The sequence below is a fragment of the Callionymus lyra genome, chromosome 13 (genome assembly GCF_982586985.1).
Source record: "Callionymus lyra chromosome 13, fCalLyr1.hap1.1, whole genome shotgun sequence".
Lineage (NCBI taxonomy): Eukaryota > Metazoa > Chordata > Actinopteri > Syngnathiformes > Callionymidae > Callionymus > Callionymus lyra.
In genome coordinates, this window is record NC_141830.1 from 23452755 (window position 1) to 23480681 (window position 27927).

The 27927-nt window shown below is 39.3% G+C and overlaps 2 protein-coding genes across 4 annotated transcripts in view; one reads left to right on the forward strand and one right to left on the reverse strand.

Annotated features, from left to right (window-relative positions):
- The window catches only part of rab10 (RAB10, member RAS oncogene family), a 168236-nt gene that overhangs the window by 47942 nt on the left and 92367 nt on the right, over positions 1–27927 (forward strand). The gene's annotated exons all lie outside the window — the stretch shown is intronic.
- map3k5 (mitogen-activated protein kinase kinase kinase 5) lies at positions 1528–27250 on the reverse strand. 2 transcript variants are annotated; one of them, XM_087805160.1, is made up of 30 exons: positions 26522–27250; positions 22461–22600; positions 21545–21568; positions 20010–20203; positions 19372–19540; positions 18731–18837; positions 18284–18454; positions 16017–16129; positions 15791–15950; positions 15576–15729; positions 15410–15517; positions 14654–14706; positions 13899–13994; positions 12592–12673; positions 12399–12532; positions 12205–12332; positions 11997–12133; positions 11812–11917; positions 9137–9294; positions 8647–8821; positions 7879–7896; positions 7641–7818; positions 6041–6209; positions 5785–5970; positions 5018–5123; positions 4734–4950; positions 4561–4673; positions 3398–3510; positions 3237–3313; positions 1529–2219 (listed from the first exon to the last, which is right to left on the reverse strand). In XM_087805160.1, the coding sequence occupies exons 1-30, from the start codon at positions 26931–26933 to the stop codon at positions 2159–2161; spliced, it is 4059 nt and encodes a 1352-aa protein (XP_087661286.1). In that variant the 5' UTR covers positions 26934–27250; the 3' UTR covers positions 1529–2158. The 2 variants fall into 2 exon arrangements, with proteins under 2 accessions (XP_087661287.1, XP_087661286.1); XM_087805161.1 differs by lacking the exon at positions 7879–7896 and having other exon boundaries at positions 1528–2219.

Here is a 27927-nt window from a genome sequence, read left to right on the forward strand (position 1 = left end):
GCCTTTCACACAGTTGATCACCAGATCCTGCTGAGAAGACTGAGGGATGAAGTGGGACTGTCTCGGTCTGTGTTAGAATGGTTCTCATCTTACCTTTCTGGGCGCAGTTTTAGTGTATCTGCCAATCAAATGAGGTCTGAATCGGCAGATCTGTTGTGTGGAGTCCCTCAAGGTTCTGTTCTGGGTCCTTTATTGTTTTTTCTGTACTTGATTCCCCTCGGTAAAATCATTCAGAGATTTCCAGATGTTTCTTATCACATTTTTGCTGATGACATCCAGCTCTACTGCTCTTTTGATCCAACTGAGCCCCGGAGGCTGAACAGCTTAGTCAATTGTTTGCTAGAAATCAAACAATGGCTGAGTGAAAACACTTTACAGCTAAATGTGGACAAAACTGAAACACTGGTGATTGCTCCTGATGATAAGATTCCAGGGTTGAGTCAGTACTTGGGTGACTTAGGTCAGTCTGTCAAACTGAGCCTGAGAAACCTGGGTGTTGTATTTGATAAAGACATGTCTCTTGTTCGACATTGCAGAAAACTGACCAGAAACTGTTTCCTTCAACTGAGAAAAATCTCTAAACTTAGGAAAATGTTGTCGGAACATGATCTGGAGCTTGTAATCCATGCGTTTGTTTCTTCTCGTCTGGACTATTGTAACAGTTTGTTTTCATGTCTTAAGAAGGAGCTGTCTCGCCTGCAGTTGATTTAGAACTCTGCAGCCAGAATTCTGACCCGCTCAAGTAGAAGAACTCACATTTCTCCGGTCCTTAAAACTCTTCACTGGCTTCCAGTTTCTTTCAGGATCAACTTTAAAATTCTGGTTCTTACTTTCAGATCTATTCATGGTCAGGCTCCTCCTTACATCACTGATATGATCCAGCCTTACACCCCAGCTCGGGCTCTGAGGTCTGTGGATCAGAATCTACTCATGGTTCCACGCACATGGCTCAGGAGAGAAATCTTTTCAGGCTGTTGCTCCTAAGCTTTGGAACAATCTTCCTCTCTCTTTGCGCTTGATGGAGTCTACTGACTCCTTTAAGAAACGTCTTAAGACGTTTCTATTTGTTCAGGCTTTTCCTTGAATTTCTTGAACTCCTGTATTGTTCTCAGTATTATCTTGATCTTTAAAGTATGTACTTTTTTGAGTATTGTTTTGATTGTTTAAGCGCTTTGTGACCCTGGTCTCGAAAAGCGCTATATAAATAAATATTACTTACTTACTTACTTTAATAGAAGATCTATACTAACATAAGAATAAAGGAAAAAGACAAGTTTTTAAATCATACTCATATAGAAAATCTTCACATTAAAAAAAATGAAAACACAATATATCTATAATATACAACAATACAATATAAACAATTGTTATAATACTTCTAGAGATAAGATACAACAATAGCTTTGTTTTAATATAAAAACTAAGATGGAAGAAAAAAAAAATCATGTTTTAAAATCATAACACGCGCACAAACACACGCAAGCACACACACACGTACTGAAGCACAAACACAAAACAGCTGTTAATAATAGCTTAAGTACAATGGAAACAGTCGCAGGACAATACCTTTATTTTAATATAAGATCTCACAACGCTTCATTTAGACTTTAAAACTAAATGAACAATTTCTGACATCATCACTAAAAGCTTCAGGACGTCACTAAAACAACAATAAAACAGCAGTGATTGAACTTCTGCTGTAGAATCTGATATTCAAAGCAAAAACTCACAAGAAGGTCTCAGCTGCAAATATTGACTTTTTTTTTAAATGAAGACATTAATAGTTTTTAGAAGACGTCAAGGATAAGAAAACTTAAATTAATGAAAAACGAGCATGCAGCGACATCCTTCAAGTTAAATAAAAACAATTAAATAAAGTAGTGAGCAGAGACAACAAAACATGAGTCCGTCAGAGAGGTTTGTGTCTCAGGCTTGAACTAGAAAAATGGTCCAGTTTGTAAACGTCCTGCACGCGACAGGAGAACATGTTTTCACGACTCCAAGGTTCCTCAGATGTCCGTCTGGCGTTAGAAAATAGTGGCACTCAGTGATTGTGGCTCGTCTCTCCATCGCCCTCACGCCGAGAGCTTCTCTCCAACAGTTTCATAAATACTGAGGTAAACACGGTGAAATACTGAGCAGTAGAGGAGGCGGAGTCTCAGGTCTGCTGGTGCCGGTGCCGCGTGATAGCCGTCCACAGTTTACACACCACTCCACCTCTGAGCAGGACAGGAAGACACTCATTCAATCCTTCGACAAATGATAACAAGTTCTTATCTTTTCTGTCGTCTCTGGGTCAAGTTGACCCTACGGCCTGAAAACAAATGTCTTTGTGGTATCCCTTGTGGTGTGTCTGGGTCAATGTGACCCATCTCCCTGGCTTCCAGAAATATATATGCAGAGGTGGAGGTTTTTCACCTTGACTCATTGACAACTCAAGGGATACCACAAACACATTTGTTACCGGGCCTTCGGGTGACCTTCACCCAGAGATAACACAAGGGATACCTCAAACACATTTGTTTTCGGCCTTCAGGTCACCTTGACCCTGAGATAACAAAAGGGTTCAAAAGATAACATCTGTACTAGTATTCCTTCTCCTGTTGTACTGCGATTATATTTTGATTTTTGTAATGCATTTAAATGTATATATATATTTAAAATATAAATGCCTAGAGTCACCATGAATAATAATTCTGTGTATGTTGTCAGATAAATGGAGGTCATGGATGATAACATCATCCTCTGAACACTGTCATCAGTGAACAGAGAAGAAGATGAAGTGAATAAATGCTCCTCCCATGATGCAACACTAATAGACTCAGGGACACATTTATTCCTCGTGCTATTAAGATTGTTTGATTCTGAGTTCAGGGGCAGGAGTGAAGTGAAAAGATGATTCTATTCTATAATAATCTTTGTATCCTTGAAATGTAAAATGTTTCTAAAAATGTTGCAGTGAACAAGTAAGAATTATTTTATTGACTTGCACCTTTTTTTTTTTTAAACATACATTTATCTCTGTATTTTCCCAAATAAAATGATATAAAAACGAGACAAATATGTTAAATAAAAACATATTTAAAAAAGTTATTCGTAATAAACAGTAGAAAATGAACAAATAGCCTGAATTATGCATCAAATAGTAAATATGAAAACCTTTATAGTCCAAATAAATGTATATATTTAGTGAGAACCGTTTGGAAATAGATCAATTAAAGGGTCCGAGGTCGTACCGGAGTCTGAGACTCTTCAGGTCATCTCTGGTCACGTCCTGAAGGATGTTGCTCAGCGTGAACTCCTCGCTCAGTATCTGCCAGTAGAAAACACCAGAGAGGAAGTGATGAAAAAAAAGACGCGCCGATCGACGCGACCCATGATCGGATCAGAGCCGCACCAGATCCACAGACTCCTGGTCCACGCCGCGGACTCTCAGCCAGTGGCTCAGTTCTTGGTCGTCGTGAGGATCTCCTGGTCTGTGATGTGTTGGGTCACGTGACACCGTGGACTCTGCAGTGGAGAACGACAACGATGATGATATTGATTTGATCTTATTATCGTTTAATGACAACATCATTTACACGTCGACTTTTATTACAAAGTATCTGGTTTTAATCTCGTCTTGACCTTGATTGACTTCAATAGAACGAGATAATAAATAAGACGCTTTACATACAAATACCATGTAATACATGAAGAGTAGATTTTCAAAATACACAGAAAAATAACGAAAGGATTAAATTAAAGTTTGGAAACATAAAAATACATGATTTCCATTAGAATATTGAATTAAAAATGTCTGGCATTGAAACCTTTTTTTTTTTTAAATGTTTTTGTTTTATTTTTTAAAGCATTTATTTTTCGATTTTTTAAATTAAATTGAATAATTTCTGTATAAAAGGTTGGATTAGTTTTTATTGAACAACTGAATTCGATAATTTATATATTGAAAATGAATGATTTTTCTTTTACATTGAATTAGTATCAGTCTTATTTCAATCATTAAAAAAATAAATGTTTTAAATTCAATTCAATATATAAATGTTTGTATAATAGTGTGACCAGATATTACTAAAAGAGCACCGAGCTACTGGATCAAACTAACAGTCAATCACGGTTTCAAGATTTGAAATGTAAACTATAAACATTTAATTCTGTTCTTCCATTGTCTAAATAATAAGATCTTTATTCAACATATTTAGATCATAAAAGATTAATAGTCAATCAAATAATTGTGAATATATAACATTTATTTTAAGATAAATACATTGAAGTCAAAATGATCAATATTTTCTCTGAATTATTCTTATTTATATTTATCACAATACAGTTTAATATGAGAAAATATCGAAGATACCACAAAAAAAGGGAAAGAATAACATCTAGTGTCCAGAATTAGAAAACTAGAAAAATGTCAAAACATTGTTATAGTCTTGGAATCAAGCAACAACATTAATCATTAGATCGAAAGGATTGAGGTAAATAAAGATAAAGCCAAATTGTAAATTGATGTAAGATATGTTCTGATGGGGGGAGGAAGTGACATCACACGTGTCGTACCTTCAGTCTGTGCTCTCAGTCGCAGCAGCAGGATCTGCTGCTCTCGCTCGTCCAGCACCTGCTGCAGCACCAGCTGGTACTCGCGCTCCTTCTCCAGCAGCTGCTGCAGCAGCCTGATGACATCACAGCCACACTCAGTCCTGGCTCGCGTCACGGCTCAGAGTGGCGCTCACCTGTCCGTCTCCAGCTTCATCCGGCCAAGCTCCAGACTCACGGAGTGCTGGTCGGCATGCGACACGGTGGAGCTGAGGGTGCTGACGCCCGACGTGGCCACGGTGTCGTCGTGGGAGGCAGCGGCCGGGGCTCGGCTCTGGTGGGACACGCCCACTTCCTCGTCCTCCTGGTCGGCCGCGTCGCTCTCCGAGGCCAGACTGAAGTGAGGCCGCAGCTCTGGACACAAGGTTCAGTGAGAATGTTGAGCGTGCTGCCTTCAGGGTCAGTGGGAGATCACAGCTACCTGGCACCAGGATGGTGATGGCCGTCTGCACGGCTTTACGAATGATGTTGTCCAGAGCGAACATCCAGTGAGGTTTGATGTTGTGGTTCCTCAGGACCTTGTTGATCTGGAGACAAAATACAGCTGTTCTCACGCCGGCCACCAGGGGTCACTAGAATACCACTTTAACAGCCGCCACCACAAGGATCGGCTTAAATACGTTTATATTTTCCCCTCATTTGTTTCCACATTCACTTCCAAACAAGGACATAGAAATGGATTTCCTGAATGTAGATTTGTTCTTTATGTTCGATTAAATAAACAAGTTCCTTCAATCAAACAAAAATGTTGTTTCAAACTAAAAATATGTTCAATCACAAAAAATTGCTTCAAACTAAGATATATATATATATATATATATATATATATATATATATATATATATATATATATAAAAAAAACAACTTTCAACTTTAAAATTTGTTTCACGTCAATAAAACGAAAAATATTTTTGGAATAATATCAGCCAAAAACAAAAAAGATTTATTCAAAAAAAGGTACCAAATGTGTTTTTTTTAAAAATATAAATATGTTTGCATTCATTTTTGATTGAAGTAACTTTTATTTTTAATTAAAGCTACTCTTTTTTTCTGATTGAACCATAAACAAATAAATATATACGAATTAAACAGTGGGGGAAAAAACAGTAAATCAGTTATAAAAACGGTTTGTTTAAGTCACTTCTTATCAACAATGAAAACTGTCGTTGATCTTCTCGAGTCACTCACGGCGTCCTGGAGGCCAAACAGCACCACCTGCAGTTGACTGATGGCATTGCTGTCGAAGTCCAGCTCCAGCTTGAGCTGCGACAGCGTGTTGGCGATGATCTTTCTGTCCGCCATCCGCACGAAGTCCGCCAGACTCACCACCAGCGTGGAGATGTGCGAAGGCTTCAGCTTGTTCTCCTCGGAGCCCTGGAGGATCGTGGGTAAAAAAAAAAGAGTGGTGAGCGTGGGCGGAGTCTTCAGGGCTGTGGCTGCTCACCTGAGACAGCGCCTCCATCAGGTTGGTCACCACTTTGTCGCGGTCCTCCGTCAGGATGTGGTTCAGAGTCGCGCGTCTCTCGCTGTCTTTGCGCAGCATGAAGAAGCCAGAGTCCTTCTCGTCAGGAGACGGAGGAGCGCTGTGGTCCTCGAAGTTCTCCACCGGGATGCTGCAGCAAGACAAGAGAACGTCAATGTCTAGAGGAGAATACAATCTCTTTGAAATAATACTTTGTTGACAGTGTTGTACGAGGAATTTCAGTTTCGCAGCGAACGATAAACATAATAAACATAAACAAAATATGTTTAAGATAAATAAATACAAAAAATGGACGATTAAATAAATGTACAAAGAGACATTGATACAATAATTAATAAGGATTGTAAATAACTCCGGCCACAATTTTTTTCTTTCAATTATTATTTTTTAATTAAATTAATAAGAAAACAATTACAAAAATATTTTTTCTTATGCACAATTTTAAATTTAATTATTAAAAAAATATTCAATGCTTAATTTGAATATATATATATTTTTTAAATGTTGAATTCAACAGTTTTTCAGCAAAAAATACAATACATACGTTTAAAATTAAGTATGTTTAACGTAAATAAATACATAAATATATGATACAAATAAATATACACAAAGTACATTTATATATCAATTAGTAAGGAATATAAAGAAATCATGCATTCTTTTTCATTCTTAAATCAAATTATTGCTAAAAACAAATGAAACCTTTCAATATGGAAATAATTCAATTATTTAAAAATTATTCAATGCTTAAAAAACACTTGAATACAATTAAAAAAAATATATTAAACCTTGTGTTATCTCTGGGTCAAGTTGACCCTGAGGCCTGAGAATAAAATGTGTTTGTGGTATCCCTTGTGTCGTCTCTGGTTCAAGATGAGAGAACTCCCTAGCTTCCAGAAATACATGCAATGGTGGAGGTCGTTCACCTTTAGCCAGATGTAATATAAACGGATAAAGGGATACCAAAAACACATTTGTTCTCAGGCCTTTGTGTCACTTTGACCCCAAGACAAAGCAATGGATTCAACCATGATCATGATTGAACGGTCATGAATCATGATGGCGCTGATATATGATGAAATTCAGTTTTTCAGTAAACAATAAAAATACACACAACATAAACGAAATATGTTTTTAACATAAATAAATAAATACATAGAAATTGAAAATTAAACAAATATACAACAAATAAATGGATAGATTCATTAATAATTCATATTAAATTAAAAATAAATAATAAATAAAACATTTAAACCTTTGGATTAAATTAATTACTCATTTTAATTATTCAATAAAAAAAATCCAACCTTTTATTTTGGAAATAATTTAATTTAATTATTAAAAACGAATTAAATGCTTAAAATCATTTGAATATATAAACATAAGCGATAGATGTTTGAAACAAATAAATACATACAAATTAATAATTGAATAAATATATAAGATACATAAATATACCCAAAATAAATGGATCAATTAAGGAGTGTAAATAAATCTGGGCATGCATTCGTTCGTCGGTCCAGGTCCAGGTAGTGACATCACAAACACAGACTCCTCCCACCTGAGGAAGAGCGATCGCGGCCCTTTGACGTCTCTCTCGCTGAGACACTTGATGCTGGGCTTGAAGTTGAAGGGGTTGGTGTTGAGGTCGTTGTCCGGCGAGACGGAGCCGTACTCGCTGCTGCTGCTCGTGTCTTCAACAACCACCGGCACCGGCAGAGAGATGCTGCGCAGGTACTCTGAGGAGGACAGACGGTCAGCTGACCTGAGCTTTGAATCGTGTAACAGGAAGTTCTCACCTGAGCCAGGTGTCAGACCTGCAGAGGAGAGACATGAAAGCACGAGTCAGCAGATTTTAAAACATGAGAAACCAGAGAATGATTCTAGAATGATTCATGTGAACCTTAGCACATTGTCTTTAATGTGACAAATAAGGAGATTAAATAGCTTCTATGGTATGTTACTGCTATCAGAATATTATATGGTTAAATTAAAAATGTTGAAACTTTGACTTTTCTTATTTTTTTTAAGATTTCATTTTCTTCAATAATATAATTTTTTTTTTTTAAAGAACATTTTCAAGATGAATTAAATGTTGACACTTGTATACAGACATTTCCACATTTATTTAAAAAATACATTTTAAACTTTTTGTTTAATTGGAATTAGGATATCAAATTTGTGTTAAAAAATAACTGTTTATTTTTAAATTAATTAACTTAAAAAAAACATTTAAAACGAATTGTTCGTTTCAATATAGTCTTTTTTTTTTTTTAAAGCATTTCATTTTTTAAACAATTTAATTTAAAAAAAAAAACATATTTGCATTCACATTTAAATGTTGATTCTATATACCAACATTTTAATATTGAATTTTAAGGACCACGAATTAAAAACATATTGAATTTAGATATTTTAATTTACCAAATAATTTAATTAAATTATTAAATAAAAACAAATGTAACCTTTTAATTTGGAAATTAGTTAATTCAGTTAATAACAAATAACTAAATGCTTTAAAATGTTAAATTCAACCGTTAAATAGAATTAAAAGAAGGTGGACTCACCTGTGTAGCTTTTCATCTTCTTCTTTCGGCTGGTGACGGTGAGGAACTCGTCGGTGAGCAGGTCGATGGCCGTGGCCCGGTGGTCCGGGTCTGGCTCGAAGCAGCGCAGGATGAAGGCTTTGGCCTCCGGGGACATGGACTCCGGGATCTCCGGGTGGATCTTGAACATCCCAACCTGCAGGGGGCGCAACAAGTCCAGTTTTCAACAGGTTTAACAGGCACAAAGTTCAGACACAAAACAATTAAAAAGTTCCAGGAATGTTCCTGTCGTGGAATGTGCGGCGCCACCCTGCATGACGTCACACCCGTCATGAAGGATGAACTTCTGAAACCTTAATGGTTTTATCCTGAATATTAGTGTTGGTTTTAAGAAAATTTTCAATTATTTAGAGCTTCAAACACACGTTTGAATCTGGACGACTTCAGCCCTCGTCACGTCCGTCGGTGCCTTCAGATAGATGCTAGTCGACTATTGCCGATGACCTCTGACCTTGAACATGGCGGCCTGAGGCTCGCCCAGCTCGTGGAAGGGCGGCCTCCCGGTGGCCATCTCGATGATGGTGCAGCCCAGAGACCAGATGTCAGCCGGCTTCCCGTAACCCCGAGGACCTTTGTCGATGATCTCCGGAGCCATGTACTGCAGAGTCCCTGGAGAGGAAACACATCATCGTGAACCATGTGAAAAAATTGATCATTTAGCAGCAACAAAAAAAAAATTATCCAACAAATATAAACTAAAAAAATATAAAACAAAGAATAAACAAATCTGTATTCAAGTTTAAATAACAAGCAAATCCTAAATTAAATCAATTATTATTTGCTAGGGATTTCAAATGGAATAAAATGTATGAATAAATAGTGTATTGAAAATCTGAAAAACAAATATAAAGTTTTATTAAAGTAACAAATATAAATATAAATGCATAAAAAAATGTTGATTGATTTCATTTTTTGTTACACACTACTTGTTATTCCTCTTTTACATGGCTTTGATAAATAAAAATATAAACAAGTAATTTGATAAACAGGACATCAAGTGAAAATTTACTAAATAACAAGAAGAAATTGAAAATAAATTAAAATATAAATGAGTAAAATGATGAGAGACAAACGACAAAACAGAAATACAGTATAGCAATATTGTTAAATAAATGATGTTAAAATAAACATTTAAATAAAAATGGGAATAAATTAAATTGTTTATATTTAACACACTTTTAGCCTGACACACTGACTCAGGTCATGAGTTACGACAGCTCGAGCAGCTCCGTGACTCAAGTCTTTGTTCCAAAAATAACTTGTTCGTTCTAGAAATAGTCGCCGCCATATTTATAGCCGCACTAAAAAGAGGAGCGGCGAGATTAGGACCAGCTCAGGCCTTCGAGGTAAATCCCTCTCTGCTCCAATCACAGCGCAGAGCAGAGTCTCTGAGGGCGGGGAAGTGAGCCGTGATTGGCTGTTGCTGCGACCGCATTCGAGCAGCGTGAGGCCTCATATGACCCCGGGAACCAGGAGACACGACCAATGTCTGAGAGTGATTATGACTAGTGAACTGTGACAGTAGTTACATGACCATATCATTATGACTAACGTACTGTTACTAAAGCATATTTTATATAAATAAATACACTTTTAACTGCAGCTCAAACAAGGACGGAATTTTAGAAGATAACATTTAAAAGACTGTCGCGATCTTTTCGATAAGGTTAAAAAAAAATTTGCTAAATCGCAGTTTTGTAATATACAGTATGACAAAATAAATACGGTCATATATTACTTAGGACAACCGTCAACGTTTTGTTTTAGATAAAGTTATCTTTCATACAAAGTCAGCACATGAGAGTAGGTAGGAGGAAAAAATATCATGTTTACGGGAACACATGACATATTTCCATCCTCCATGTTTATACGGCAACTAGATCGGACAAAAATGTAGCGTAGAACACGATGTGGGAAATCTGCGATCCATTCAAAATACACTTTATTTATATAGCCGGTGACATAGCGTCTTTTCGCGTCTCAAAGCATAGGTTTTATGAAAGATAACAGAAACAAATCAGTCATTGTGTTTATACATTCTACTGGTTAAATCTAGATAACTACTAAGACGTTCCAGGGAAAGTTTTTTTTGGCCCGCACGCTAAGTTTGGAGGAAAACATGACGTGAGCTCAGCAGTTTTTGTTTGTGTCGATGATCGTAATAAAAAACGTTTGTCCTGAAAAATGCTGGTTTAATTTGGAAGCTTCCATTTTAATCACGGGCTAAATAATTGTGTCATGTTGTAAACGTCGTAGAAAACGTCATGATGTTTTAGATTAAATGTAAAAAAAAATGAAAAACATAATTTTATTAATAAAGTTAAGAAAGTATTGTCTCAAAACAATGACTTTATGAAAGACAAAAAGGAAAACAAATAATGGAGTCTGTGAACAAATTATAAAAGGCGCTATGTCAACGGCTATATAAATATATAAATAAAGTTGTGTATTTTGAATGGATTGCTAATTTCCCACATTTTTGTTCGAATCTTGTTGCCGTAAAAACATGGAGAAAAAATATCCCGGAGGGCGCAGATTTCCTGGATCGTGTACTGACATTTACCCTCCTGTATGATAAAATTTATTTGACAAAAACTGCTAGAGAGATTGAAGACATTCCCCTCAAAATATGACTCATGACAAAGTTACTGAATGTGTTATTGATAAAGGATGTTAAGTGCTGAAGAGAGTTTACTGACTTTAAAGGCTTTAGCTTCCTTGTTAGCATCCGTGCTACATTTGCAGTCTGCCTGTAGTTGAAGACACTTTTTTCCGTTAAATTAGAACATAAACCTAAATTTTGTGGTTTTATAAAATTCTTGTAATTCTCTAAATAGAAGACGGAAAATGTAAAAATGGTATTGGGTCATTTTTTTTAATGTTAGCTTCCTTGTTAGCATCCATGCTACATCTGTTGATACTTTTATATAGAAGTCTGCTTTGTCTAAATGTCACAGTTTTATAAAATGCTTGAAAGGGTATTAGATCATTTTGTCATCGTGCTAACACTCCCAACTCAGTGAAGAATTAGAAGCAGAAAAACAAAGGTGTGGATGGAAGCCTGGGTCATAACCACACGTAACAAAAGATGAATAATAGCGACAAAACGCAGGTGTAGAAACGTACCTGTGAACGTCTCGGTGCACGGGTTGATGCCAGCGAGCCTCTTGGAGGTGCCGAAGTCGGAGATCTTCAGGACGCCGCTGTAGGTGTTGATGAGGACGTTGTCGCCCTGAGGAGAGGGTTGAGGAGAGGGTGAGAGCCAGTGAGTCGGGAGGTCGAAGAAGAAACGTCTGGCGTTTGTGCGTCACCTTGATGTCTCTGTGCGCGATCTGGTTGTCGTGCAGGTACTTCAGCCCCTCCAGGATCTGCCGGGTGTAGAAGCCGATGGTGGACTCGTTGTTCTTCAGCGGACCCCACTTGGATCGGAGCAGCGCCGAGAGACTTCCTGCACAGCAGCGGGTGATCAGCGCGATGCGTTCACTGACCCCGAGGAGGGGTGACGAAGCGCGTCCCTACCTCCGGGCACCTGCTCCATGAAGATCTTGATGAAGCCGTTCTCGCTGATGGAGCCCAGGTACTGCACGATGTTCTTGTGCTTCAGGTGTTTGTGGAGCGCGATCTCCTCGTGGAGCGGCTGGGAGTACCTGGAGGAGCGACCGCCATGAGCTCGCGTGACTCTTGACGGAACGTCGGCGGTTCCCGACCCTCACCTGCTGTCCCTCTCTGGGATCTCCTTGATGGCCAGGCGGACCTGGTTGCTGAGGTCACGACCCGCGTACACCACGCCGAACGTGCCTTTACCCAGAACCACCCGCTCGCCGTGCTCGTCGTACTCGTAGTCGTACTGCGGGGACAGAAGCGCGTCTCAAACAGGAAGTGAACCCGGTGACCTCTGAGACTGACCTCTAAGGCATCGTTGTCACAGTCTCCCTCCTCCGGGCCATTCCAGGCCTCTTCAGCGATGCTGTTGACCAGATCACAGAATCTACCAAAGACAAAACGCGTCAGTCAATCAGTCTTTTTTAGTATTAGTCACATCCTATGGTGAGTCGAGACGAGGAAGTTCTGATCAAGATCTGAGATAAGAGCGTCTTGAGTCGCGCCAGAACAAAAACACACTTGAAATGTTGTTGTTTCTTCTTAAGCATTTTTGTTTCATAGTGGCTCCATGCATGGCTTAATTATATTGATTTGTTTCTTAAGCATTGAATAATCATTTATAAAAATAATTTAACTCATTTTATATATTTTAAAGGTTTGTTTATTTTTAGAATTTGTAAATTGAAATGTTGTTTTTTTTTCCTTTTTGGCAATTGAATTTAAATATTGAAAGGCTGAATTATTTTTTGATAATTTAATTTAATAATTTGAAAAGCAAATTCAACCTTTCAATATTCAATCTAAACATTTTCCACCATGATTGGCTGAAAGTTCAATCAAGATTAGCTCGGTACTCTGTTGGTATTGTCTGGAAACACTATTATACCAACATTTCTATATCGAATTTAAAAGGCTACGAATGAAAAGATAATTAATTTAGAAAATATATTTTTAATTATTGGAATAAGAACATCAAACTCTATGTGTAAAAATATTCAAACCTAATTAATTAAATGATTAAAAATAAGAAATTCAACCTTTATATTTAAAATATTTAATTTAATTAATAAAGCAAAACAACTAAATGCTTTAAAAAACTATGTGAAATTCAATTGTTGTATATTCTGACAGCCCGGATATACTCAGGACGGTGAGGAGTAAAACACTCTTGAATTAAGAAAATAATTGATCTAGACTAAAGTGTAAAAGTATGACACATCCATCAGGTTGTTCAGGTTATTTAAATGATTGGATGGAAACCACCGTCGGATAATTAGTTTCTCACTGGACAAACACGCAGTGACTGAACACGCGGCCGTCACATGTGTCCACATGTGTGCTGAAGAAGGCCTCTTTCTCGCCTCCTCCATCCACCGGAGCACCATGACAACGGCAGCGCTGACTCACAGCATGAGTCTCACACATCAGGAACACAGCGGTGACAATATCTAACGAGGTTCATGGACAAGAGGTCATGGTTTGTCACGTGGATGACAAACACTCGCTCATATGTTCACCTTCAAATCAAGTTGATTTGAAAAAAAAAAAAAAATGAAAAGGAATATGGACCTCGTAAGGGACCCTGAGGGATGCCACTTTGGAGCTCTCACCTCTTGCAGTGCATCTCAGTGCAGAAGTAGATCTGGAAGTCTTCAGAATTGTTCAGCACGTAGAGGAAGGCGCTTCGCTCATCAAACTTGGAGATGCTGCAGCGATAAAAAAAACAACATTTGTATCACGACAAAAACATTTCTTGGTTAATAAAATCTCAATCTCTAAACCTAAGAAGAAAATGTATTTAAAGGTTCATGTTTTTCTTGCCGTATCACACCGTTAACTGCTGATTCAACTCAAGAAGACTTTTGTTTTGTAAATGAAATAAAGGTTCAGTTTAAAAGCCTGAGATCTTCCAGAGCGAGCAGGAAGTCGACAAGTCGTGCTGCGACTACAGGCCCAGTGGCTTCTTAACGAGTGGTTGCCTAGCAACAAGGACCATGTGGCGCTTCTACATTCCTCTGAGGAGCACATGTACGCCGCGAGACACTTGAGGAGTTCAGATGTGGAATCCTCAGATCAGCGCCTCTAAACCTGAGTTGAAAGAATGTTTAAGCATAAAAGCTCCGTCTTGATTGGTTGCTGCTGTCCAATGGTTAAACACGTGTTGCGTTCAAGGTCTGTCGGAACATCTGAGTTCTAGATCTAGATGTTACAACCAAATTTAATCATCTGCTCCGAGACCCATCATCCTGGGAATCTAACTCACAACTAGTTATTTTGATAACTAACTAACAGTTAACTTGGCAGAGGTAATGATGCAGAAATTTAGCAACAACAACAACAAAAAAATCCCTTAAGTTTGACTGACCTGACGCCGCGAACAGAGGTGGCGCTAAAGTTCCACTCGTGAATCCCCTTTTGCTGCACGAAATAAAAACCTTATTTAAACAAAATTCACATTTTTTATTCAATTAAAACGACAACTGATTAGACATCATAGCTCAAAGTTTAATTGAGGATTGTGATTCAAATGATTAAATCAATATAAATATAGATTTACAGACAATGACAAGGATGGTGAAAAGTCATGGTATGGTGTCCAAAATAGGGCCGTAACAGCATCACCGTCAGGACAACGATCAATAATGTAGATATACTATAAACATATACAAAATATAATAAACATTTAATAACATTCACAATTTATTATTTTTATCTTTATCATTTTTTACTTTTCTCTCTTTTAATTTTTTATTATATTTTATTTAATTAATAACTATATTTATGTTACTTTAAGTAGTTTATTTTGCAAAATTATTTAATTAAGTTTAAGGGTTTATTTCTGGGATTACTGAGAGAGTTTTCTAGTTATTTAAAAAAATCTTTATTTTATTTTACCACATTTTCATTTTTATTTCCATTTAAACCCGTGGGTATCAATAATTTATATATTATCTTATATATAAAAATGACACTTGTTGTTTTTATAACTGGAATATAAATCAGAAACACGTGGAATTTATCAATAAAAGGAGATTTTTTATTTTTTTTTTATTACATACGTTTTTTGATATGGTCACTCAATGAAACGTTACGGAGGGAAAGTGAGGAAGTGCGTCGTCACCTTGTCGTCGGGGGCGACGTGCCAGATGGACACTGTGTTGTCGTCCACGTCCTTGTTGATGGACAGGTACGACGGCTGGTAGATCTTGGTGGGCTCCAGAATCAGAACCTGCGGGAGACGATCCACCTCGTTTAGGTTTCAAAGCATTGGCGTGGCTGGTGCTCACCGGGAATCTGACCGACGACACTTCCTTCTTGGTTGCCTCCACCAGGAAGTCCATCCAGAAGTCCACCAGCTCCTGCTTGGGCGCCGGTTGCTCGCCGCTTGGCTTGGTGAAGTGCTGGTAGATGAGGATTGTCTCCACCAGCGAGCGCAGGTACCTGTGGAGCGCCCGGCGTTCAGAGTCTCGTTCGGGATGTTTTTCGGGAGGTCCGGTCTCACCATATGGGGGCTTTGAGCTTGAAGAGCTTCTCGGAGGCCTGGACAACCCGGGTGTTGTCGCAGGCCAGGATGCTGGCACCCAGGAAGAAGCCCACGTCCCAGTAGCTCTGCAGCTTGTCCAGACTCCCCTTCTTCCCCAGCAGGCTGCTCAGCTTCACGCCTTCACACATGGATGGAACCGTTGACGACGGCCACTAGATGTCGCCGGAGTTCGCTCGAGACTCACCCACTTTACGAAGCTCGAACGAAGTCTCGAACTGCTGACCCGCGGCCAGCAGCAGCACGGCGTAGTTGATCCCGGAGTGCAGCGTGGGCTCCGACTCGAAGCCCCTCCTGAACCTGCCGGGGGGCGACAAAACTTTATTGATACCACAACAACAGACGACGAACGGAAGGCGACCAGCAGAAGCCATATGTGAGCCGAGCCCACGCTGCGAGTGTCCTCGCGCCACGTGCACGGATCTAATGAGTAATCTGTTGATGAGGGGGAGGAGGGGGGAGACAGGAGGGGGAGGTGCGACTGTCATCACCAGTCGCTGGCAGGTTTCATTTCTTCTTTAGACTGGAAATAGATGTTGGCTCCGAGAGCCGAGCGGTTCCACGCAGACTTTGAGGAGGAATAAATCAAGATTCACTTGTTGCAGAGGTCACGTGACTTCCCCGCATGTGATCCGCTCCACAGGAAGTAGGCACACCTGAACACGCCACCACACGCTCGATCAACGCACCACGGGTGGTTCAGCCCGATGCGTGTTTGGACTTAAAAAAAATACAGAAAACTAAAAAAAAACATTGAGTTTTAACAAATCAAAATTGCTCTTTAATATTTTGGCGTGTTTAGGTCAAGGTCATTCATTAATGTCAACATTTTATTATTTTCTGCACCTAAAGAAGAAGTTTCAGAGACACTGTACTCAATTAACAGTTAATTATATGTTTTAAAAGAAGCTTTTTCTTTAATAAATTATGCCAGGAACGACTTGACCGTTTTATTTAAGCAACAACAACAACTTCAATTTCCCCAAAAGATTAATGATCCTGAATAAAAAAAAAGATCAAAAGCAGAGGTGGGAAATGTTATCCTCTCAGTTGAACAGACTGATCAAGTTTGCAGACGACCCTGTACACGAGTTGAACGTCCAGAAAACAGTGGAGATGATCGTCGACTTCAGAAATGTCACAGCCTGACCATCGCATCCCACAACCCTGGCTGAGTCCCTTGGACTCCTTTCCACTTCCTGGCCACCACCGTCACCCAAGACCTCAAGTCAGACTCATTCTTCGCGAGGAGCTCAGCGAGTTCCGACATGAACGCGAGACTCGTGACGAGGTCTTATCGATTCAAGAAGCAAACGTGATCCATTTCTCTCCGCAGCTCACTTTACGGTCGAAGCAGCAGAAACCAGTGACCATGACTAATGGAACCTCAGACGTCTGCGGAGAACTCCACACAGTAGAAGACACGCATTTGTCAAGTGATTATACGATGATAAAAAGGCTCTGTTGAAAGTTCTAGTGCTCAGGCTTCTCACCTCAGACCACAGTTTGGTTTGTTCAGCCTCGTCACAGTGACAGATGTCGGTCGTTTGTGTTTCTTGGATGTTCACTAATGTTCACTAATGTTCACGGTGTCGTCTTGCTCCGGTTAACAAGGAGACTCGTATGAAAGAATCTCCATCGACAGTTGAAGGTAATGATGACGTAACAAACCAGTACTTTCTGCTTAAACCGTGCATAAATCACTGATCAATCCGTCAAAAAGCTTCAATAAAATACAATTTTAAATCATGCATTATGTATTATTGTGTTTGTGTGTGGTGGCTATGGAAGTGAAATCAGAAAATTTAATGGTTGAATTTAACATTTTTAAATGTAAAAACCTTTACGTTTTTTATTTAATTGTTTTTTAATATTTTTTTCATCAATAAATTTAATCATTTCTTATCTCTGAAAACAATTTTCAACTACATATAGAAATGCACATTTTTTATATGTAATTAAAAAGGCTACAAATTATAAAAAATATTGAATTTAGATAGATTTTTCATTTATTGGAATTTGACGATCATACTTTTAATGTTACGTACATTAATTCGAAAATATTCATTTTTAATGTCAAGGTGACCCGAAAGCCGGATTTTTTTTTTTTTTTTGTGGTATCCCTTGTGTTGTCTCTGGGTCAGGGTGAACGACCTCTACGACTGTATATTTATTTATGGAAGCCAGGGAGGTCGTTCACCTTGACCCAGAGACAACACAAGGGATACCACAAACACATTTGTTTTTTGGGCCACCGGGTCACCTTGACCCGGAGACAACACAAGAAAATTAACGCAACCTTTCAATACAAAAATATTGAATTCAATAAAACACATTTAACCTTTCAATATATTGAAAATAAAATAATAAAATGATAATTTAATGGAAGCGCTCGTCAAACGTTCTCAGTGAAGCTAACCTTAGCTAGCACGTCGCTCTCGCGCTCACACTCACCAGTGTGTCCCACTGTCCCTGCTCTGGGTGTCCGTGAAGTGAGACTCCAGGAACGTGTCCTTGTAGATCCGTCCCACCAGGCAGTAGATGTCGGATGCGACCTGGTCATCACCCTCCACCAGCGGCAGCATGATGTCCAGAGCCTTCTGTCTGTCGCCGGGCAGATTCCGCCTGTGAGGGACACAAGGGGACGATGGTCTTCACATGAAGCCGTATCTAGAACGTCACAGGTCTCAAGCTGGAGCTCCTGCTGGTCATTTGTGGGTGGAATTCTGGGCCCAGATCAAAGAAGTTAGCTATGATTCTCGGGTTGTCAGAAGGTTCTACCTAAGATGAGGAGGATCTTCTGGGACTCACAGTCCTGAGTGGCCCCAGACCAGGGTCAAGATTCCAAAAGGATGTTGGGGTGCACCCGAATATGGCTCCGAGTGCCTCATCAAAACTTACCGGTTGAGGGCGAAGGCGTAGTGGAACTTGACGTGCGGGTGAGCCATGGGGTCAAAGGTGGGCAGCTTCTCCAGGGTCTCCACTAGCTTGATGATCGACTCGTAATCCTGCACAGAAAGAAGAACATGCTCTAGGCCCTGGTTCGACCATGTGCCCCCCCCAGACAACGATGGTCCCTGAATATCCTTAATAATTAATATAGTATAGCAGTGCAGTTGGAATATTTAATTTTAACATTTTAAATGTTTTTTTTTATTTTTACAAGAGCTATTTTTGTGGATAATATAATTCAATAATTTGAATAATGAAATGTTGAATTAATTAAATATTTGCAATTAATAATCTGTTTTATTTAAAGGTTGTATTTGTTGTTGTTCTTTGAATTATTGAATAAAAATATTTTGAATAATTGAATTTCATTTTTTTTGTCACATCGACTTTGATACACGAATCCCAATTATTTCAAAATAAATGTTATGAATTCGATACCTTTAAAATCCGATACAATTCCGCAATTCATGGAGAGAATATGATAAGACAATTCCTAAAGAAAGGAGAACCTGGAACGGATCTTGAATTAAAAAAAACAAAGTAGATACATACATGTTGTACAAAGAGCGTGTTCCTATTCCTGCACTGACCTGGATGTCTCGGTACGTCAGCAGTAGATTGATGACGATGTCCACAGACAAACACTCCACGTTGTCCAGACGCTGCTGGATTCGGTTCAGCTCAGCGGCCAGCTCCATTCCGGTGTACAGCTCCCGGGCTTTACGGATCTCACTCAGAATAGTCTCACGAAAATATTGACTGAAAATCAAATAAAAAATAAAAAATAGGTTTGATTTTGATACAGAATAATTACACTAAAACTATTAAATCACAGAGAAAACATGACGCAGAATTAAATCATTTTGTGGGTTTATAATTGGTTAAATAGACTCGATTACAATTAAGTAAATTTTTTGCTATTCATTTTTTTCTTCAAGTTATTATCAAATATTTGTGAAAGTATAAATGCATGACTGTTCTCTTGCACATATTTATAAGTTATTCAGAAATGTAACTTTTCATATTTTTAATTTACTTTAAATTAATTTTAAATATAAAAATATTTAAGTTTAAATCAAGTTTGTCATTACTTCAGCAAATAAATAAACTTTAAGTAATTCTCTGTATATGATAGCGTAATTTAAAATAATTAAAAAAGTTATTTACAATATTTCAATTCTAAATGCATAATTTGAATGTGTAAAGTTATACATTAATGTCAACTCACTGAGAGTTTCCCTGCGACACCTTGAGCAGCTGGACGAAGCGCTCCAGCAGAGGCATGCACAGCGGCCCCAGCAGCATCTCGAAGCTGGGCTGCATCAGCTCCGTCAGGCCCTTCATCAGGCTGCCCTCGCAGCAGTACACCTTGCTGTGCGGCGTCACCATGTACGGGATGAAGGTGTAGTTGGCCGAGCTCGTCTGTCAACACAAAACACAGGTGGTCATAATGTTATCATGCATGTCGAGCGTGACCTTAATGAGTCATCTGAGTGATGGGGGAGTCTCTGGTTACCACAGTAACGGTTACTAATAGAGACGTGTGCAAGAAAGGGAAGGATGCAGGAAGTCCACCTTCTGATGCCTTAAAGGGTCCTCGGTGTGTCCCTGAATGCAACACAATAGTCGGAGGAGCAGCTGCTTCCTTCACTCCTGAAGTTCAGACAAGCTTCCTGCTGCACAGTGATGACATCATCACTTGAACGGTCCCAGTGCAGTTCCAAGTGTTTGTTTGTTCCCATGTTCTTTCAACGCACACACGCTAACATGATATCAAGCACATTTACATAACTTTTTCTAGACGGCTTCATGTGCAGGCGTGTTTCTCTTCCTGCGGAGCTCATCTGGACACTGCACTCAACACCTCAGCAGGAGAACAAAAATGAGGATGTGCTGCCGATAGAGGAGAGCGAGGGCACCTTGGAGATCAGGGACCTCACTGTGCTCCTCTCAGAGTGATAATAAGCTTGGCATGCACAACTAGAGTGTGTGAGCTTATTATCACATCAGAGTGTCGCACTGTCCAGACTTGGGTTGGCTTTCTTCACCAGAAATCACTGCTGCGTTTGTGTTTTTGCTCTGTTGTCATCATAGCTTGTGATCTTGATTTTGTGTTTCTTAAATTTGTGTAACCTATTGTTACCGGTAATTTTTTTGTGGCCGTCATGATTTTATTATGGTTGTCTTAAAGCTTGTGGTCGTCTCGATTTTTTGTGGTCGTCTCGATTTTTGAAGTGGTCGCCTCGATTTTTTAAGTGGTCTCGATTTTTTTTAGCAGCTGTCTTGATTTTTTTTTAGTGGTCATCTTGATGATTTATGGTCGTCTTAAATCTCGTGGACGTCTGGATTTTTTTATGGTCATCTTGATTTTTTTGTGGTCGTCTTGATTTTTTATGGTTAAATCTTGTGGTCATCTCCATTTTTTTTATGGTTGTCTTGATTTTTTTTATGGTCGTCTTGATTTTTTAGTGTTCAACTTGATTTTTTTTTAAGTCATTTAATTTAGTGTTTGGTCTTTAATTAGTCTGTCAGGTTTGTCGTCTGTAGTTGTTCTCTTCTCTCAGCGATCAGAATAAAGGAGTGTAATTCAACAAACTAGGTCGAAACAGAACCAGAACTGGCTGGTTTCCACCAGCACTTCCTTCCTTCGCTGCTCTCATTTGAATGTTACAATGTTTGCGAGTCAAATGACCAAAAACCCCTGAGCTGACGTCAGTGAGGTGACGGAGAGAGACTCTGGTGTGAGAGGAGGAAGATACTCACAGTGTTCTTCTGGCAGATGATCTCCTGCAGGACAAAAAACAAACGTTAGAACCAAACGTCGACTTCAAAATGAAACTCCATCAGATTATGTTATCAGACTATGACTCATCAAAAATATGTGCGAGAAGAGAAACAACCATGAACTTGGATGTTTCTCTCTTTTTTTTTTTAGAACAATCTGAACTGAACTTCAGAGAGATGATTCATGGGCCCAGCAGAGCTTCAGGTTTATGTAACTTCCATGTCGATACCAGGATGTTTGCAGGAGATGTTTGGTAGCTCACACGCCTGTGTTCATGACAGTCAACACTCTTCTGGAAGGTTCTCTGTGATGGGACGTTCTATAACACCTCAGCACTCAGGTTATTGAAGAGATTCATTTTTCCAGGTGAGGAGTTGCACTTCCGCTTCTATTCCCATCCATCCCGGGATTATTTAGGATCAATCCCATGAATCAGTTGATGTCAATTAAAAAACCAGCTACAAAACGGTTAAAAAAACTATAATAACGCTTTTAAAAATTGGTTAAAAAAAACCCTATAATAATGCTTTTAAAAATCACAATTACAGTATTTAATCATATGTATATAGATATATTTTATATTTCTTATCATAAGATTAAAAAAAAAAAAGAGTTATTTTTCTTATACAATGTGAATTAAAATAATAGGGAAATGGAAATAAAAGTCTTAAAAATTTGATTAAAGTAAAACATTAAATGCATTAAATGTAATGAATAGAAATCCAATATTGATTTGTTAAAATATTAAACATAAAATAGGTTAATAATAAGTATATATGCTGTAGATTGTATAGGCTTCACTTAAAACAAAATCTGCCTTATGATCGTCTCAATAAAGTTTGTAAGTTGAGCTTCCTGTTCATGAGTCACGTGACCTGGTGCAGGTAAACGCACCTGCAGCGACTGGATGGAGTCGGAGTTTGTGTCGCAGTAGAGGATGATGTTGTTGGCCATGCAGAAGCTCTCTCGCACGCCGAGGTGGTAGAAGAGCGACGGCTGTCGGAAGGCGTCTGTCATCTCCACCACGGCGATGTCTGCGGGTCACAAGTGGACAACGACATGAGGTCGGGCACGAAAAGCCAGAGAACCGGTTTCACTTTTGAATTGAAATGCAGAGATCAGGAGAAATAATGACCAAACTTTGACGAACCAAGACAAGGACTGCAGGAAAACAAGACCTCAATAAACCAACACCATCATGAACCAAGACCAGAACCGTCCTGAGACAAGACCCTAATAAATGCAGACCAGAACTGTCAATTATTTTAAGAGAAAGGAACACAATTTGATAAACAAAGCACAAACTATAGTATATTAAATACATAAAAATATTTCAAGTTTATACTTTAGCTAAAGGTATAATAAATATATAATAAATAACGACAACAATAATGATATTTTAATATAACGTTGACAGAAAAATTGATGAGAATTGTTTTAATAAATGACAAAACAAAGATTTGTGTAGAGGATAAATAAGAGATAAAGGATGAAAGACACTCGTGTGTGACATCAGCCCTGTAATAATAACTCTCTTTCCTCTGCTCGGTCCACTTCACTCTCACGTTGACACAGACGAACAGAACAAATGTTGACCTCAGAACCGGTTGGATCCGATTCACGTGTCGACCATATTTACTCTCGCAAAGCCGCTCGCCGGCTCCGTCAGGTAACAACGGCACAAAAATCGATCACATAACCGGGAACGATGCCGTTGCCATGGCGACGCAGCAGAGCCTCACACACCGATGTCACCTCCTCCCCTGCTCATACCTGAATACTTCACCATCTCAGCCGGAGATCAGGAGGGATACGAGACATTCCAGCACCAGAATGGAATTCTGCCTTTACTGCAGCCACTTGTGACAACAACGTTATAAAGTCCTTTTTTTTTTTTTTTACAAACAACAGTAAAGTTATTTTTGGTTCATAACAACAGCCATTTTAAATTCAATATTAAAACTTTTCTTTTATTGAGGACTTTATCAAGACAGATAAATGATAAAATGGTTAGATGGATGTTTATATTAAATTAATCCAAAATATAAATAAAATCCAGTCTGCCACAAAAAAATCAAGAGGACAACAAAAATTCTTTAATTAATTCTCTAGTGTTAGCATGTTAGCCATAGCCTGTATAATTGATGTAGCTACAATTTAATCTCTAGTGTTAGCATTTTAGCCATAGCCAGTACAATTGATGTAGCTACAATTTAATCTCTAGTGTTAACATGTTAGCCATAGCCAGTACAATTGATGTAGCTACAATTTAATCTCTAGTGTTAGCATGTTAGCCATAGCCAGTACAATTGATGTAGCTACAATTTAATCTCTAGTGTAAGCATATTCGCCATAGCCAGTACAATTGATGTAGCTACAATTTAATCTCTAGTGTAAGCATGTTAGCCATAGCCAGTACAATTGATGTAGCTACAATTTAATCTCTAGTGTAAGCATGTTAGCCATAGCCAGTACAATTGATGTAGCTACAATTTAATCTCTAGTGTTAGCATGTTAGCCATAGCCAGTACAATTGATGTAGCTACAATTTAATCTCTAGTGTTAGCATGTTAACCATAGCCAGTACAACTGATGTAGCTACAATCCAATCTCTAGTGTTATACATAGCGAGTACAATTCTATTGACCCCTCTTGTTTACATTCTGTAACAACATATTCCTGTGTTCCGTTAACAATGTTGGCTATACAAGTTTTCTGATCCTGGTTAGCGACGGCTTCAGTGACGGAGAAGGGGAGGATGGAGAGTCACACAGACCCAAAGACCTCCAGAGATGCTCGGCAGCCTCTCAGTCCTGACTCAGGCACAGACAGATGTTTGGAATGCTTCTCCGTAAATAGGATCTTGGGAACAAAAGCAACTCTGTGTCCTTTACTTGGTCCGACAGGGAACATTCAGGCAGAGGGACCTGAAAAAGCTGCTCAACTTTCTTCAGCTCTGGAGGACAAGCCTGCTCGAACTCGTTCACTGTGAGAAACTTCACTTCCCGCTTATTTTCTCACGATACTAGTTAGAGGTTGTCAAGTTTCATGTAAACAATGTTTTGATCCGATCTCAGTCACATGATACGGACAGTTTTTCCCAATATAAAAGCTTCTTTCAAGGGACGCCAGCAGTCGCTCTGCCTGACTTGATTTTTGCACTTAATAAATCAATCATCGCTGAGATTTCATCATTACTTCAGGGCTACATTATATTATATATATAAACAAAAGGAGCGGTTTAAATAATAATTCAGAATGATACATGAAGCTCATGAGCAACATTGTTCTGAAACAGTTTGAGGAACACATGAGTGGAATAAAAGGAAGTAAACAAAGCAGCGTTCAGGTATGTATGATCGACACCTGAAGCAACAAGAACAGATGCTTTTGGCAGCAAGAACGTTGCAGAAAGACTTTCCCCAAACGTCTCCGTGCATGTGCGGCAGCAGAACTTCTCGGTGTTTGGACAAATACAACATAGTTCTGGGAATCGTGCCACCGACCGCCTAAGAGAGTTATGGGAAAATTCCACCGCAGAAGAAGACGAGTGCGGGAATAACTTGCAGTGTTTGTTCAGCAGGTCTGTGTTGAGTGGTCAAGAATGGTGACAGAGTCTCAAGTGGGTCAAACAGATCCGACTCCCTTAGCAGACAGGTTTTTTGACCTTTGACCTGTGATTGTACTACAAAGCCCACTGTTAAATTTGCCTCGCAAGGGTCAAAGGGGACATTTTAGTCTTGCATGTTAGGACTCGTCGCTGAAGAACACCATTAGGAATTGTGGAACTGGTTCAACACACACAAAGATGGAATAATTATCTCCACACACACCCCTTCCTCTTTTTTTCATCTAGTTTTTCTATCTATTGTTTGCCCGCAGTAAACTGTGTCATCCTTCGTTCAGCTTAGTCTTTCCACTGTGGATCAAGAAACAAAGCCGTCTGGACTGAAGCAGCTTCTGCAGTTGTGTTTACATGTGTAGTATCTGGCGTGCGACGATCCTGGAAACTTTTGTTGCATAATAAACCCTGGAAACAAGTTGCTGGAAAGTCTCTGTCGTTGAACAGAAAGCAGCTGGCGAGTGGAGACCGAAGCAAGAGCTTATTTAAAAAAACACAATAGAATAAGACTTATTGTCTGTTGATCTCACTTTCGTGTTTCCAAGTGAACCAAGAAACTCACAATCTTACTTTACTTTGGTTTTTGCTCAAGACGCAGAATTATCTTTACCATCTTGTTACGTACAAGGTCCTGTGATAACACCTGCATTTATTTATTAAAATAGAATAAAATCAGGAAGATACCAATCTGATACAAAGATAAAATGGGTTCCGCCAATGATGTCACTATAACAGACTAGGTAAGCTAGCAAGTAACATTAAGTTTTAAATTATTAAACTTTGACTTTACGTCAAGGGGAAATTGTTGTTGTTGAAGTGACTAAAAATATAGAATTTATTTTAACAAATAAGCCATAAACAAAAATATTTTTTAATTAATCAGACTCCTGCTGTGATGCTAGGAACTTTTGTTTGTTGCTACCCGGAATGTTAAAGGCGGTGAACGCAAGGTAGCGTACGCAGCAACGTGTAATATTTTTTTTCGTTTATCGGGGGATTTTAAGATTGTGATTTAAAAATGTTTTTACAAGGCGACAGTTTAGTTTGTCACTGTGGATACTTCTCCAGAGAAGGTAAGAGCTAACTGTTAGCATAACGTACGTCTTAATCGATATTCGTAAAAAATAAATATGTCATAATATTGTTTTCAATGACAATAATAACGTCGACACAGAAGATTCAAGAAGAAGTTTTCGAAGACCCTCCACCATCTTTCTGGACCCTGATCCTTTTAAACTTTGTATCCAAGGTTCTAGATTTAAAAAAAAAGTATTTTAAAGTTGACGGTCAGCTCTGGACTCAGCAACAGGTTCTGAAAAGTCCCGGGACTCACCTGCGTTGTAGAAGCGGTCCAACACCGAGGTCTCCCCGAAGTCCAGCTTCCCGAAGTTGACGGTCTCCAGTCGGCTGCCGACCGCGTCGCAGGCGTCCTTCAGGCTCTGCAGGGCCAGACCCTCGGCGTTGTTCTGCTGGACCGCCTCCGCGTTCAGGACGTACGCCACCGTCACCGGCCTGCTCTTGCACGGCTTCCCGGCGGAGAGCAACCCGCCGCCGGATTCCATCGGGCAACTCATGCTGGTCGGACTGAGTCCACCGCCTCCGACCCCGGAGTCCTGCCAGAAAGTCCCTGCTGCTGGAACCCCAAACGAGCCTCCACCTCCGCCGGCTCCTGGACTGCCATCGCCCGGGGCTTCTCTCGCGAAGCTCGGCACCGTCAAGGAAATCCCCTCCAGATCCTGACTCATCGTGTTCGCGTCTCAGGGTCCATGGAGGAGCGCTGGTCCCCCCGCGGGTCCGCTCAGAACCAGGGCTGCAGAGCTGCACTCGCGTGCATGTCGACGCTCGAGTGCACGACACGAATAAACCCGGGACTCGGTCACGACGGTTCCGCGGTAAACACACGCGCACCCGGAAGTCAGATCCCACGGAAAAATAAAAAACACTCCTGCAAAAGTTACGTAACTGCTCCAGTGTCCGTGTTTGGACCGGTCCAAGTTCTTCAGTGTGACATCTGGCCACAGGGGGACTGACGAGCGCGCTGGGACCCGCCCGGGTTCCTCCAGGTTCTCCTGTTATCTCAAGTCATGTCAACAGCTCGGGGGCGGGGCTTAGTGGAAGGGGCGGAGTCTAAAGCTCCTTATCAGGGCGTCCGTTAAAAGTACTTGAGTGGAAAACATGTTGAGATCATAAAAAACACAATAAAACCACTTCAACGAACACTGCTCACATAATAAAGCCTGTACAACCTGCCATGATAGTTCCGAATCTCTTATATCACCACAAAAAGTATCAGTTTGAGTATCAGTTTGACCTTTAAAGTATATACTTTATTGAATATTGTTTTGATTGTTTAAGCGCTTTGTGACCCTGGTCTGGAAAAGCGCTATACAAATAAAAATGACTTACTTACAAATACTGTTTTCTCACAGGACCAGTATCACAATACAAATATTTTTATCATTTTCCTACAAAAACATTTCCCGAAACTACTACTATGACTACGACTACCACTACTATGAACCGAACTACTACAGAAACACTTTACTATCAATGTGACATCATCATACTATTAGATTGTTAATGTTACTACTTACTCAATAATCTTTTTTACCAAAACTTATTTCTGCTCATTGTACTTCACGACTACTTCTTCTACAGTAGTGCTTTTAGTACTAGTGAAGTTCATCGTACTACTTGCTAAAAATATCTTATTAAAATATTACAGCATCCCATCAATGT

Coding starts and splice junctions, on each gene's coding strand:
- map3k5 (XM_087805160.1), bottom strand. CDS start 26,933: ATGAGTCAGGATCTGGAGGGGATTTCCTTGACGGTGCCGAGCTTCGCG. Junction 20,204..21,544: donor TCATCTGCCAGAAGAACACT/GTGAGTATCTTC, acceptor TTGTGTTGACAG/ACGAGCTCGGCCAACTACAC. Junction 9,295..11,811: donor GTGCACCGAGACGTTCACAG/GTACGTTTCTAC, acceptor TTTCCTCTCCAG/GGACTCTGCAGTACATGGCT.